The sequence below is a fragment of the Amblyomma americanum genome, chromosome 7 (genome assembly GCF_052857255.1).
Source record: "Amblyomma americanum isolate KBUSLIRL-KWMA chromosome 7, ASM5285725v1, whole genome shotgun sequence".
NCBI classification, from domain to species: Eukaryota; Metazoa; Arthropoda; class Arachnida; order Ixodida; family Ixodidae; genus Amblyomma; species Amblyomma americanum.
The window spans coordinates 41,147,090-41,161,865 of record NC_135503.1 but is presented as its reverse complement, the minus strand read 5'-3'; the positions used below and the strand labels follow the sequence as shown (position 1 = coordinate 41,161,865).

Genomic DNA, 14,776 nt, shown 5'->3' with positions numbered 1-14,776 from the left:
ATTAAGGAAGGAAAACGGAAAACGTTTATTGATAGATTGACGGTGTGGTCGGTATCCCAGAACTCTGTTGGCGTGTGAAGCTTCCCAGACCCTCCCCACTAGCTGCTTATAGTGCATGAATACCTACAAAGCGCGTACTACCACTTTTCGATCATTGTATCATTTATCGGCTCGTGATCTGGATTTTCTTGACATTTCCATACTGCATGAAATAACTGGCATCGGCTCCGTAGAATCCGCATTCTGTTTTGAATCTTTCTGGGCAGATTTCGCTCAATAACTATGGGTTTCGGTCGGTATTCGTTTGTAGACAACAAAGTAGTATCTCTTTCTCATTTAATACGGTGTGCGGAGGTTGTTAATCCTGCATACTCAGCCTTTTATGATGTTGTTGTTGTTGCCTTGGTCCCATGGCACATATTCACGACGGGGGGATTGGCCAGGGTTCAGTGGGGAGACCCCATAAAATAGGGTAAGCTGGTGTCAAGCTAATGATTGTGCCTTCGGTGATATTTCAGAGTAATTTAAAAGAAAAGGAAGAAACCGAACATCGGGAGAGAATATCTGAGAATTAAATAATTAAATATATGAAAATACCCAAACGCTCTTTTGAATGCGGAAATTTTGGAAACAATTAGCAAGGGAATCCGCCGGTAGCTGTTATATGCTGTTATATGTTAGCTGCTTGATGCTTAACGTCCACATGCACATGCAACAGATTCCATCTTTGTTGTATTCTCGGGAATGAACAAAAACGCTAACTATTCTGTAGTGATAGCCAAAATGAAAGGGTACAGAAACAGTGCAAAGGAGTCAGATAACGGAGAGTCGTGCTGAAAAGCACGCAGATTTCTGATACATTCCCATTCATAGGAAATTGCGTCTAGCATTTTAATGTGGGCACATGAATTTCTAACGCGCACATACACTCATTCTTTTCTGAAATTGGCCTCAATCGCGCACTTTAAAATAAATAGGGTACAACCTGGCACTTCACTACATCGCAGTACTCCTTCCAGTATTGTCCGTACTTTGCCGAGCACTTTTCCTCGTCCCTGTAGCTTCTGTGCATTAGCAGTCCGACTAGGTAGAGAACGTACAGGTACGGCACAATGCTCGAAAATCCAGAGGGCAGAGCCCAACAGAGAGACGCAAGAATCTCGAACACGTAGTTCACGTGACGACTCAGTGACCAGAATCCAGACGCTAGGAGCAAGCTGGTTCTCTGCTTGCCACTTGAGTCCCGATAAGACGCCTTGATTAGTTTCGGTTGAGATCCCCAGATGGTGCACTTTCCATTCGTAGCCCTCACGATCTGCCTCTGGTAGTCCGTCCAGTAGTTCAGGCCTATCATGATGACTCCTGTGAGGAATATCATGGCTGCTTGCAGTGGGCTGGAATCGGGGCTGTTCTCGACCATATAAAGACTCGGGAGCGAGTACCAGAGAGTCAGGAAGCAGATGCAGCCCCAACATATATAGTATCCTGCAAAAAAAGAAGGATATGTATATTAAGTAATTTGTAAAAAGATAAATGAAACGTTCATGCAATCGCGTGTAATTGCTGGAGCTAAAAGAACATGAAAGTGGACGATCAGTCTGTTGGAAAACTTCAATTGAAACTGACTGAGGTAGATCACATTGTTCGCTAGTGCCGTTTGCGTGTCTCTCATGCCAGACAATGGACATGAGGAACCTACTTCGAAACTGGTGATTCTTTGTACGTCGCGTTTCTTGAGCCTATTCATATCACTTATGAAGCATCGATATAGGTTTAAGGTACAATTGTTAAAAATTGGTGTTATTACACTAACCCTTCATAAAAATACGGTTAAAGATCTTGAAAAATGTTGGATTGAATCGATAATAGGCACTTAATAAGGTAGCTCTTGGGCTTCGCATTTTCCTGAAACAAAATTAGTGGAGACATCAAGGTGGCAGGCTCTGTCTTCTGTTATAACAGAGTATTGAGATAGAAGACCCCGGAACAAAACTAGAACTGATACACAGTAGTAGTTTTACACAAAGGTTTTAGTTGAGGCGCGCTGTGACGTCGGAGAAGAGCATATAAAACAGCCATAAAACACATTTGCGCACAGGACAGTGATGCATTCACTGCCCCGTCTCCTGTTTCGAGAGCGCAGCACTTGTGCCGTGGCGATTCTGCGAATCGCAGCAGGCCACAAAGAAGCCAATGCGGCACTACTTCGTAACCTTTATAGCTACGGGCTAAGCGATCGCTGATGTTTAGAATGGTCATCGCGAGGTCAATCCTTATAATAATAACTCACCTGCCCTGTCCACCATGATGTCGATAGTCTGCATGTAACCGTCTTCCCACCAATAGAACTTCGCAATGTACACCGTCTGCAGCACAGCCGTAGTTGCCATGGACCAATTCCACCCCGACGTCTCTACCTGAGCCTTCCAACAGACCAGCACGAGAAGCTGCCACATCATCATTCCAAACCGGCAGTTTGTCCATTGCTTGATGTCCAGCCGCTCTCCGATGCGAGGGTACAGCTCCAAACCCCAGTAGAAGTCAAAAATAAAGCTACCCGTAGATCCATGCTCTCCGGGAGATGGTTTCAGTTTGCCCTTGATGTATAAAAGCACCGGAACGATGTAGGCGATGATCGTAAGAGAAACAGCGACTCCAGGCAGGTTCCTGTATATTGACCAGGCCCGTGCATCCTGCACTAGAAGGATGAAGGCGGCTATGGCCATAGTGATGACGTAGTACAGAAAACCTGTATTCCGGTAGACTGGCCGGTGTCCTGTTAACGTTGGCGGGCCGTAGTAGATTTCTCCGGGTAGAACCAAAAGAGATAGGCCACTGTATGCGGTGAAGATGGCGAGGAAGATCCAGGTCTGTGGCGTTCCGGCGCCGTGTAGGGTCCAGGCGTCGTACCAAAATGACACGAATCCATGCCGGAGGGCTTCTGACACAGATGAAGCGTAGGTGACCACGAAAGAGATGGCACACACCAGAAGGTTCGGCACAAAAACGATGAGGAACACGGGTACTAGTCTGTGCCAGAAGTAGTCCAGGGAGGATTCGCCGGCTACCTTCAGGCCTGCATAGCCAATGAAGTAAAGAATGTGTCTCAATATTAGGAAGCGGGGATATACTTAGGCATCATGGTAAGTTGTGACTTGACTTGGCGTGGACAAGTTACTAGCGTTATTTCATCTCCAAACAAAATCCTGGGATTTGTGAAGCGCCATTTACGTCACGCAACAAAAGAAGTCAAATTACTCGCTTATACATCATTGGTAAGGCCAAAACTAGAATACGCATTCCCCATTTGTAGCTCCTCCCCCCCCCCCCCCCCCCCCCAAGCGTATCGAATCGATGCACCTGAAGCCGTCCAAAATCGCGCCGCCCGTTTCATTCACTCCCGATATTCATACCAAGTGAGTGTGTATCCCTGACTTCACAGCCCAACTTGCGAAGTTTTTCTTGCCGTCGTCATATCACAACTCTGTCTCTTTCTTAAATTTTATTACAGCTCACTCAGCCATGAACCATACATCTGCGCACCTCCGCCGCGCATATCCCCATCAAGTTTCTCGTCCACGCACCCGTACCTTTACCTTTTCCACCTCCTTCTTTCCACGAGCCGCGTCAGACAGGAACGGCCTCTCCCACTCCGTTGCTGCTATCACCTGCCCATCATCATTCAATGCCAACGTTAGAATTACCCCACCCCATATGTAATACCCCGGAAGGGGCGTTCGAGGTAAATAATTAAGATGAAATGAAGCACTGCATAAAATGTGGTGAGCAACATATGAAATAAAATAGCAGCAAGCAGTACATAGTGTAGTATAAAATTAAACACGGTAAACGAAAAGCAATCACATTGTCCAGGGTTGACCCATGCTTGCGCTATTAAGAAAGCGAATTTGAAGCTGTGCTTTGCTCTGAAAGAATATAAGAAAGACATATGTGTGTAGTATGGTGGTCAGTGAAAGCAAAAAAAATTAAATATAACATCGGGAATCGCCAATGTACAGTCGTGAGCAAAAGTGTAGACACCACGGTTCCGGGCGCGGGAGCGGCTGCGGGGACGCACCACGGCGCTGCTATCTCACACCGCACGCTCGCGGCGAGAGTGCCCCGAGTGGCGACAAAATTCAACCTCGCTCTCGCAAGGGTGCTTATCACGCTTGATAAATTTCTAGTGCGCCGACGGCTGCTCTGCGGGTGACGGTCGCGACGAAGGGGAGCGCGCATCGCAAAGCGCCTAAAGTCTCCTGAAGGAAAAGTACAGCGAACTGCTCCTCTACTCCGTTTTCAGCGAGCCTTGGCGGTCACGCGTCCATGCCGTGCCTGTATCGGCATGCTGTTGGAAGGCGCGCGCGGATTCCACTCGACTCCCGAACCACTAGGTACAGACCAATACATCCAGGCGTAAAATGCAAGGCACTATAGGTCCCCGCTTCGGACACCCCTTCAAATAAGTATTAAAAATGTTTGCTACTGAAAGGCTCTTTCCTGCCGTGAGAAATAATCTGAACCTAGCATTCAACTAATGCTTAATGAAGTTGCCATTAACGGCAATTACACCAGCAGCTCGGTGCGGTATCGAATGATACAGCGATGACACAACGACAAGGCGAGCACGAAGAGTCTGCCAATCTTGTTTTACGGCAGTCCACAGTTGATCAGCTGTAACCGTGTGGAGATCCCGGGCCTGAAGTTGCCTCTTGATCAGCCCCCACACGTTTTCGATGGGTTTCAGACCTGCATCTACTGGTGTCCACTGCAGTGTGCGGATGCCCAGCTGTTTCAGCAGTGCGCCCACGAGGCGAGCTTTGTGAAGAGTCGTACGATCCTTCTGGAAAAGACACCAGCCGTCGCTGAAGGGGCCACCAAGCACGTAGGGGACCAACTCGTCCTGAATGATGACCTGGTACGTAAAGGCTTCAAAGCCGCCCTCGATGCGCACAAGGGAGCCCAGGCCACCCTTGCTTATGACTCTCCAGACATTGACAGCTCACCTGCCACTTGACAGGACGCCCGTCGTCTACTCGTGCTATAAAACACGAAGGTGGAGAGAGACGTAAAGATAAAAAGCAAATCAGGTAACACACGATCTTTCTAGGCCAGTGAAGGCATTAAAATAGATTAAAATTGACCTGGATGAAGAAATTTATGAAATTTCACAGGTTCAGCATCAAGCACTCTATCAATTTTTTTACAAGCCGATGTACACTGGGTAAGGGCTGGTCTTTCAAAAAGAGAACGCAAAACACAACGATACCGTACTGATACCGTCCACAAGGCAAACACTGATATGAAGCTCCGAGATACGATACTGATAATTTCAAGTCGTTTTGGCGCAAAGTTGTTTTTGGTCGATCAACGCTAAAAATAAGGTCAGTGATGAACTCCACGGCACTTGCTAAGGTGCAAACGTTTCTAATGGCACCGAAAGAAAAGAGCTTCCTGTTCAGGATGAAGAAACAATATTAAACACGCAATTGTGCTGAGCATACGTAACCCATTGTGCCATGCGGATGCTGTGCAAGAGGTTTCCACGAGAAATCGCCCTTCTGGATACTCGGCATTGGAGAGACGGTTTCCACATGCATGCAGTTAAACGGGTGTCAGACCTGCCGTTGCTGGTCCCGCCGACTGGAAAACCCACCCTCGTCAGAGAGTACATCTTTCTCCAGTCGGCTGCCGTCCAGTGCTACACAGCTTGTGCAAAGTTGAGACGCTGAATGCGTTGCCTGGGGTTAAGTATGACTTCTCGAGGCAGTTCATCAAACCTGCTTCGTTGAGACGTCGTCGCACGGTCGATGGCGACACCTCAAGGCCCAAGAAATAGGTCGCATATTTCTCGTCCATTAAGAAACGGATCCGCCACAACTCTGGCGACAATGAGCTTATCAGTTTCGTCATCCGTGAGACTTGGTCAACCGCTGCGCTCAGCGTCGGCAATTCGTCAACCTTCGTACCGACATGCTTGAATAATGCGATTAATGGCATTACGGGAACGGCCAGTGATAGCTTAAATTACAGGTTGAGAAGTGCCCTGGAGACTAAGTTCAATTACCCTTCGTCTTTCGTCAATCGGAACTGGCGGCGACATTTTTTCCGTGACACTTTCGCCAAGAGACAAAGGCTAATATAGCCTTCAATTCGGGGCATGATTACAAGGCAAAGACCGGCAGATAGTGCAGAAACTGGGGGGAGGGGGGGGGGGGGGAAGCTTCGCCGTGACAGCGCCACACGATTGAGATCGACTGATAAAACGAGCTTGCCTTGTTTCGCTGTCTCGCTATTAAAATGCTCGAATCTGTAGCCAGCTTCTGCCGGTAAAGCACCTTTACATGGGCCGTGTTTAAAGCTGGACCAGAATATAGCACATCTTCGCAGCAGTTATGCAAGGCTCAGAATTCTCTTTCACCAAATTTAGCGCACACTCGCACGTATTTGTAAGGGATTGGCAGTGAAATGGTACAAAGGACAACTGACCCCTAACGAGGACTTGATTCCCTTCTACTACTGCTTATTTACTATTACTACTATACTGCTTATTTCTGTCGCATCCCTATTACCTGTTTTTGAGTTGCTGCTACTGCTCATACAGTCAAGATTAGGGGCAACATACCTCATGTAATGGCGAATCGTTTTCAGTCATTCTATAATTTTCAATGGTGATTTTTAGTCCCAGTGCTGTAATCATTAAAACGGCAACACCTCATTTGTTGTCCATCGTACAACGTATCATAGTGCAACTGCAGTCAGTGGAGCGACCGAGTTATATATTGCTGCGTATTTGTTCCGTGTCCGTGTTCTAAGAGCTGCTGGTGTAATTGCCGTTAATGGCATCTTCACAAAGTATTAGTTGTATGTTACTTTCAGATTGTTTATTTTTCATGGCAATAAAAGGCCTGTTCGTGCCGAACATTTTTAACACTTATTTAAAGGGGGTGTTCGAAGCGAGGGTGCAAGATGCCTTGCATTTACGCCTCGATGTATTGGTCTGTACCTAGTGGTTCGGGAGAAGAATGGAAGCCTCGCGTGCCTTCCAACAGCTTGCCGATAAAGGCACGACATCGACACGTAACCGCCAAGTCGCGCCGAAAACGGGGAGCATTTCGCCCTAGTTTCCCTTTCGCCGCGACGGTCAGCTGCAGAGTAGCCGAACGCCGCACTAGAAATTTATCAAGCGTGATGAGCACCCGTACGAGAGCGAGGGTGCAGTCTGTCGTCACTCGGAGCACTCTCGCCGCGAACGTGCGGCGCGAGATAGCAGCGCCGCGGTGCGGCCCAGCAGCCGCTCCCTCGTCAGGAGCCACGGTCTCTCCACTTTTGCTCACGACTCTACAGTCGCGAATAAAAAATATAAGCGCAAATCAGTGGCGATCAGAATTGTGATATCTCAGCACGAGTACTGCTCTTGGCAAGGGCGGTAATGATCAGGCTAGGCTCGTTTTAGAGGCTTATTATATCAGAAAGCTGTCCGAACGTTGTGTCAGTGACAAGTCTGTACCCGTATATTCTTCTGAATGTGCTTTTTAGATTCGTTTTTTTTATTAACTTGTGCGCTTTACTGATGTGCGGTCATTGTGCTTTCCCTAAGCGCATGCTCGACATTCTGTTCTTATATATCCCCTGTACTACAGCATGAATAAACAGTTGGTAGTAGCGCTCGTGAACGTGTTTTTGTGTCTCCTATTCCGTCCCTCGTCCGTTTTTTGCGCTTCCTAGTAAACAAGTCAGCAAGCGGCGCTGCGGTTCGCAGACCTGCCTATCGGGCCGTTTCCATGTTTGCAGCATAGAGGGGGTACGGCAGGAAGTAAGCGCTATCAAGCGTGCCAGTGCCCGAACGTCGAAGTGCCGACCCTATGTGACTGTGCATGCGGCATTTCTTTTGGCTCGGTTATCATGAGCAAACATGGCTTCTTTTTTATTACTGTTTCTTTTTATGTCAGTGATGGTTCGTCAAAAGGAACTCACAGGAACAATAGACGATAGCGCTGCATTTAACCAGTATTACACAAGCTCGACAAACAGAGTTTATTTTTGCAATGCTACTAATTCACGCAATAACTTTGTTGGGAAAGTGTAGTAACAATATTAACAGGAGCACTATCGCATCAATTCAGAAAATGAAGTAAGGAGGATAGCCAGCTCGCTGTCGGTATGCGAGAGCAAACGCGCCATTGCCCTAGTGGCGTGGCCCCACCGACGCTCACAACTCTTTGAAGGCGCTCGGGCGAGGAGGCGAACAGGCGGCTTGCAAGGTCAGGAAGAGCCTGGAGCCTCTTCCATTGCTATTGAACCGCCGCCCAAAGGATATCTGACGATGAATCGTGTAGGTAGTCGCTTTTTCATTAACCCCCATATATATTCAGATATATTAAAATCTGCTCCCTTGGGAGGCCATGGCAGCTCCTGGATGCAGAGCTCTTCAAGCAGTTCTGCACCCGCCTGAGAAAAAAATAAAACGAATGCGAAGCAAGCATTCGTTTCGTGTTTGCATGGAAGTAAGAACAGGAAAAAATGCGCTAGAGAACACAGAATAAACCAAGCGGAACGATTCTGTCAGTTTTATATCGCTTTTAGTAGAGTATAAAATCACATGGAAACAATTGCTCCTTGCGAAAGCGTGACTTTGTTGGCTTGATAGTGCATTGCCAGAACAGGGTTCACATAGGAACAACAAGCGTTTATTTTATCAGTCAAATCGAAATGAAGGCCAATATGCTGGCGGTATGTTCACTTTTGCTGCTCGTCTTTTCCACGTCCTCTCGGCCTAGATATATGCGCGTTGCTGCCAGATAGGACCTGCTTATCAGCGTAGCCTTGTTTCGGTCTTCACTCTACTCAGTTTTAGTTCACACTTGTGATGGAAACGCAATTCGTAATAACAGCCTTGTTTCGCTCTTTACTCAGTTTTAGTTCACACTTGTGATAGAAATGCAATTCGTTTTGCAGACGTTATCTCGGCGTGACATAACCTCAGTTAAAACGTTGTTATGCCTACATGTGTGGATAGGACTTCTGTCTTGCTGAAAGAGGAAGCACCCATCAGGGAACAGGCCATCCAAAACGGAAGGGATAAGGTCAATTTGGATAATAACTTCGTAGGAAGCAGCAGTCAGCGTTCCCTCGACCCTGATCAGCGGAAACCCCACACGTTCATGGAGCGACGTCCGCTTGATGCGACGGCCTGCGCGAACTGTGGGTCATACTTGCAAAGAATAAATACGACTATGCAATTTGTCTGAGAAAAGCTGATCACCTATTGCCCAAGACCTGTCGTGAGAATCGAATAAAAGATTGCAATTTCAATTAACTTAAGCATTCTCATTCATTACTCTAAGTGTTGAAGATTAGAATGCTACACCTAAGTGCACCCATATGAACTGTTAACGATGAAACCGTTAAAAAATAACTGCAGCATATAATGCATTTCACTTGAAAATGAGCACTAACCATAGTCACTGAACAGCTCAATTTCTCGCCCTCGAGCAACTACAGATAAAAAAGGATTGTCGTGCACATACCGCGCGTAAACCGGTCTCCAGACGCGCCGCTGCTGGTCCCAATTCGTGGAGAAAGTCGATTCATCTGAGGTTATTACTACCCTCCAATCTTCTGCAGTTCAAGTGAGGTGGCTTGTGGCAAAGTTGAGACGGAGTCGTTTGTAATGTGCAGTGAGCAGTGGCCTCTGACAAGCGACGCGGCTATAAAGGCGCCTCCTAATCGTCTACAAAGAGACTCCGTTGAGGCAAAGTTCCTGCTGTACCTCGGCAGCGGTAATACGAGGGCTGCGGAAGGCGGCGGCAATGATCAGCTGATCTTGCTCCTCAGTTAGGGCTCTCGGACGTCCGCTACGCTCCGCGTCGCCAATCCTCACTTCTTCTAGGAAGGCACGCACAATGCGGGTTACGGTCCCTACTGCGCACCCTACCTCGGCAGGAATGCTTCTCCGGGGCCTGCTTTTCTGGACTAATGTCAGGATTTCCGCTCTTGTAGCGAAATTGACGCGCGCCATGTCTTTTTTCCTTCCGTCGAAACTCGTAGGGCGTGGATCTATTTTGTAACATCTGATATCGCCTATAGTGAATACGGTGAACGATATCACCGTTTTTCTTCGCTCTGCCTATCGCTTAGGCAATATCCAATAAGTAATCCTCTTTCAGGCAACTGTTTCCTCTTCTTTCATTGTCATCCTTCCACAGTGTGGCTCAGGCTTCTCGCAAAAATAGCTGCCAAACAAGCAAAAAAAAAAGCAACTATGCTATTCTTCACCAGTCGCCTGCGGGAGCAAAGCTGTATTAAAAAAAGAGATAGGGCGAGCCAGAAAAATAAATTTTGCTGGGCTGTGACAGACCGCTGAACCCACCCTAATACCGTAGAATGGGAGCGGCCCGGCACTGTCGCTATCAGCCTCTTAGTCACCCGCAGCGCCACGCTTTGTCATTCCGGCGCTCCGATGTTCAGTCATGCGTGCTTATCTTTTTTACTCCCAACTGTTCGTCTAGGAATCTGCAAAGATTACGCCGCTCTTCACCGCTGACGAGCGGTGCTGATTTCTTGGCCGCTTGAAGCATCTCGGGAGAGAGGGAAGCTCAGCAAAGCTCACCGGCAGCGTCCAGCGATAAGCCGAATATGCCGCCGACAAATGGCATCGTTTATTTAGAACCCAAATTGACAAGCAAATATCTGGACAGCAGTAGGGGGGAAAATCAGCAATTATCAGTTAAGAAAAAGGTTAAAGAAACGGAGAGAGCTCTGTGGAAAGCAGGGATGCTGACCAAATCAGCACTGGGAACATACAGGATTTTTAAGCAGGAAATTGCCGAAAAAATATCCATGATAATTGTAGGGGAAGCTCTTTGTTGTTTGAGGCCAGGACGGGAGTTTTGCGGACTAAGACGAATAGAGTCAGATACCTCGATGATAGACACGGTATCCGGTGCGTGTGGAGAGGAGGAGGAAACGGCTGGACAGTTGATACTTTTCTGTAAAGGGCTTCACCCTACAGTGGAAAGCAGCGGGGCTGACTTACCCAAGGCTTTGGGGTTTAAGGACAGTGAAGGGAAAGTAGATTTTAAGCGGGTAGAAGTAACCAAGCGAAGGTTATCTGATTGGTGGCTAAAATCAAGAGAAGAGTAAAATTTCATGTCATCGCTAGGTGGCTTGAGCCACCACCCGATTTAAACGGTTCAGCCGTATCCATCCATCCATCCATCCATCCATCCATCCATCCATCCATCCATCCATCCATCCATCCATCCATCCATCCATCCATCCATCCATCCATCCATCCAACCAACCAACCAACCAACCAACCAACCAACCAACCAACCAACCAACCAACCAACCAACCAACCAACCAACCAACCAACCAACCAACCAACCGTCCGTCCGTCCGTCCGTCCGTCCGTCCGTCCGTCCGTCCGTCCGTCCGTCCGTCCGTCCGTCCGTCCGTCCGTCCATCCATCCATCCATCCATCCATCCATCCATCCATCCATCCATCCAACCAACCAACCAACCAACCAACCAACCAACCAACCAACCAACCAACCAACCAACCAACCATCCATCCATCCATCCATCCATCCATCCGACCGACCGACCGACCGACCGACCGACCGACCGACCGACCGACCGACCAACCAACTACCCAACCAACCAACCAACTACCCAACCAACTACCCAACCAACCAACCAACCAGCCAGCCAGCCAGCCAGCCAACCAACCAACCAACCAACCAACCAACCAACCAACCAACCAACCAACCAACCAACCAACCAACCAACCAACCAACCAACCAACCAACCAACCAACCAACCAACCAACCAACCAACCAACCAACGGAGGCGAACCTCACGCAAATTAGACCATTTAAATAGCGAAGTATTGAAATAAAAGAAAACTTAGGCCAATTACTTTGTTACTAGGCGCTTTCGAAAGCGAAAGAAAGAAAAATCGTAGAACCAAGCTTCAGCACAAGGCTGAGAATCTTCTGTTTACGACATAAATTACACTCATACTTAATCTCAATGGGACTGCTGCAGAGCACGCGAACACTGCCTCACGTACTTTGCTGCTAGCTTAGTTTTAAGCTGCTACTTCAGGAGTTATCTTGGCGCTAATACGTGTTGGGTGCCTTCATATATGTAGGAAAGTAAAAATCAGATGTCGATAGCTGCAGAAACTGCAGTAGCTAGTTCCCATTGCATATCAGAAATGTGTAAGCGATAAGTATATAGGAAGAGCGCTCATCCTTCAGTGTCATAAGAAAAGAAATGCGCTGCGTGCATTCGTCCACGCAGCAGCTGTAATCTGTGCAGCGGAGTCTACTACCGTGCCTACAGGAACCAAGTATAACCTTAAGGTTAATTCGAACCTGAATACACAGGTTATCACCGCTGTCCCGCTACCCGTGGCAGCTTTCTACCTTATTCCTCAAGTACCATTCAAAGAAGGCTGCATAGTTGACTCGACGGATCGTTCAGATACAATTTTAGCTGATAAAATGTTCTTTAAACAGATTATACGTAATATTACTGGCATGCAACAAGTTTTTTCTTTATTGTAACTCTGTGCTAAACATCCGCAGAATTGCTCTTCTTCGTGGCTAATTATAGGTTCTGTCCTAGAGCGCAAACTAAACGAAATCGTGGAAAGAAGATGGCGCAGATTGAGGCTTTCAAGCGCACAAATTTAGCACAAAAACTTTCGCAGAGCACTCCTTGGCTGCGCTCGCGGTGCGCTCATTTTACTCTCTGAAGAATAGGTTACGACGCATCCTCCCCAACAAAAAAAAAAATTAAAGTTGGACGGGAACCCGCGAACGGGCGGTACCTTTCGCTAAAAGGCAACATTCATGAGAGTTTATGGAGTTTTAACGTCCCAAAGCTACTGAGGCTATGAGGGACGCCTTAGTGAAGGTGCCCCAAAATTTCGACCACCTTTGACGTGCACTGATATCGCACAGTACACGGGCCTCTGGAATTTCGCCTTCATCGAAATTTGAGCGCCGCGGCCGGGATCGAACCCACGTCTTTCGGTTCAGCAGCCGAGCGCCATAACCACCGAGCCACCGCGGCGGCGCGACATTTATGAGGACCTTTTTGCGATGGGTTGCGCGCGCCTTACGCAACAGCTTTGGGCTTATGTTATTACCACGCCATGTGATGGTGTCGCCTCAGAAATGAATAACACGCTGCATTCGTCGCTTCTGCGTATAGGTAATGTGGAAGCTCACTGGCAAGTACGCGCAGAGATTTGGCAGAATAATTGGCGTTTTTTCTACATGCTCCTTCTTCATGTGTGATTTAGGTCCCGTTTTTCCATTTTCAGTCTAGGCAGCTAGATTAGCTCGGGCTGTCGGAAAGAAGCGCGATTAGACACAGAACGCGTAACCCTATCACGGACCCTGAAAGAAGAAAGCAATACATTTCAGATATGGAATGATCTGATGCAAAGTAACCCGAGAAGTAGCAGCGTGGTTGCCGTATTAATATTTTCGGCTCCTGAATCAGCGCAGCTTCATTGACCGAGTGTATACAGGATGGTTGCACTCACTGATATTTTTCGGAACATCGTATTACTGGAAACGCCATTAAAATATAAAGACACCGTTATAGCGAAGAAATAGTACGTCATCTTTAGATTACTTTTTTTTGGACGCTCGTAAATTTTCGAACTAGAGAGTGCGTTCATATTGAAAGCACTAGTTGAGCCCAAATGTGGCTGCGATGCTAACACAGGGTTTAACGTACTCATAAGGGTTAGCTTCAAATACAAAGGAAAATATGAATTATATTTCGAGGCCAATTTCATGAGAACATGCCCTCTGTAAATACAGTGTGGATTAAACGCAAGAAAAAACAGCAATGTTTTTATACTTTAGGACAGCTGATGAAGTTTTTCAATTCATTCCACTTTGAAGAAATAATTATCACTCAATACATAACTATCACAATAAAAAGAAAGCAACAGAAGAAGTCATGGAGGAATAAGCCGCTACAAAGACTAGCCAGCCTGAATTCTCAGCATAGGACGCTGTATTTCTTTTTTTTACTCAGTGTCGAGCAAAATCATCACCACTAGTCTGACAACGTCCACTGCAGGACAAATGACTCTATCATATCTCTCCAATTAACTCTGTGCTGCGCCAGGTGCGACCACCCTATCCTAGCGAACTTCTTAATCTCATCCGCCCACCTAACCTTCTGCGGCCCCCTGCTACGCTTACTTTCTCTTGGAATACACTCCGTTACCCTTAAGGACCAGCGGTTATCTTGCCTTCGCATTACATGCCCTGCCCAAGATCATTTCTTCCTCTTGATTTCGACTAAGATAGGGCCACTCTGCCCTCTTATTGTCTCTTAAAGTTACACCTGCCATTTTTCTTTCAATACCTGGCTGCGTTGTCCTTAAGTTGAACCCTTTTCGTTAACCTCCACGTTTCCGCCCCGTAGGTATGTACCGGTAAGCCATAGCTGTTAGATAATTTCGTCTTGAGGGATATCGGCAAACTTCCATTCATCATCTTAGGGGACCTGCCAAATGCGCTCAACCCTATTCTTATTCTTCTAATTATTTCACTTTTGTTTTCCGGATATGCGGCTCCCACCTGCCCTAAGAAGATGTATTCCCTTACCACTTGCAGCACCTCACTACGAAATGTTAACTGACGTTCCCTTCTGAGAAAAATTTGACCAATCTGTGTCCTTAGAACGCCAGGCAATGGCCGTGACGAAAAAAAGAGAAGTGTTACGAAGAAGTTATTT

General features: G+C 47.1%; 1 protein-coding gene across 2 annotated transcripts in view; it reads right to left on the bottom strand.

The window, feature by feature from the left end:
* Nucleotides 1-206: 206 nt before the first annotated feature.
* LOC144098956 (uncharacterized) overlaps nucleotides 207-14,776 on the bottom strand; it is a 28,617-nt gene continuing 14,047 nt past the window's right edge. The window contains exons 2-3 of one of the 2 annotated variants that reach the window (XM_077631944.1): nucleotides 2,291-3,076; nucleotides 207-1,485 (exon numbers count right to left, since the gene is read on the bottom strand). In XM_077631944.1, coding sequence (XP_077488070.1) covers nucleotides 965-1,485; nucleotides 2,291-3,076 — 1,307 coding nt within the window. In that variant the 3' untranslated portion in view covers nucleotides 207-964. The remainder of the gene's footprint in view (nucleotides 1,486-2,290; nucleotides 3,077-14,776) is intronic. The other variant, XM_077631943.1, reaches the window with a different exon arrangement.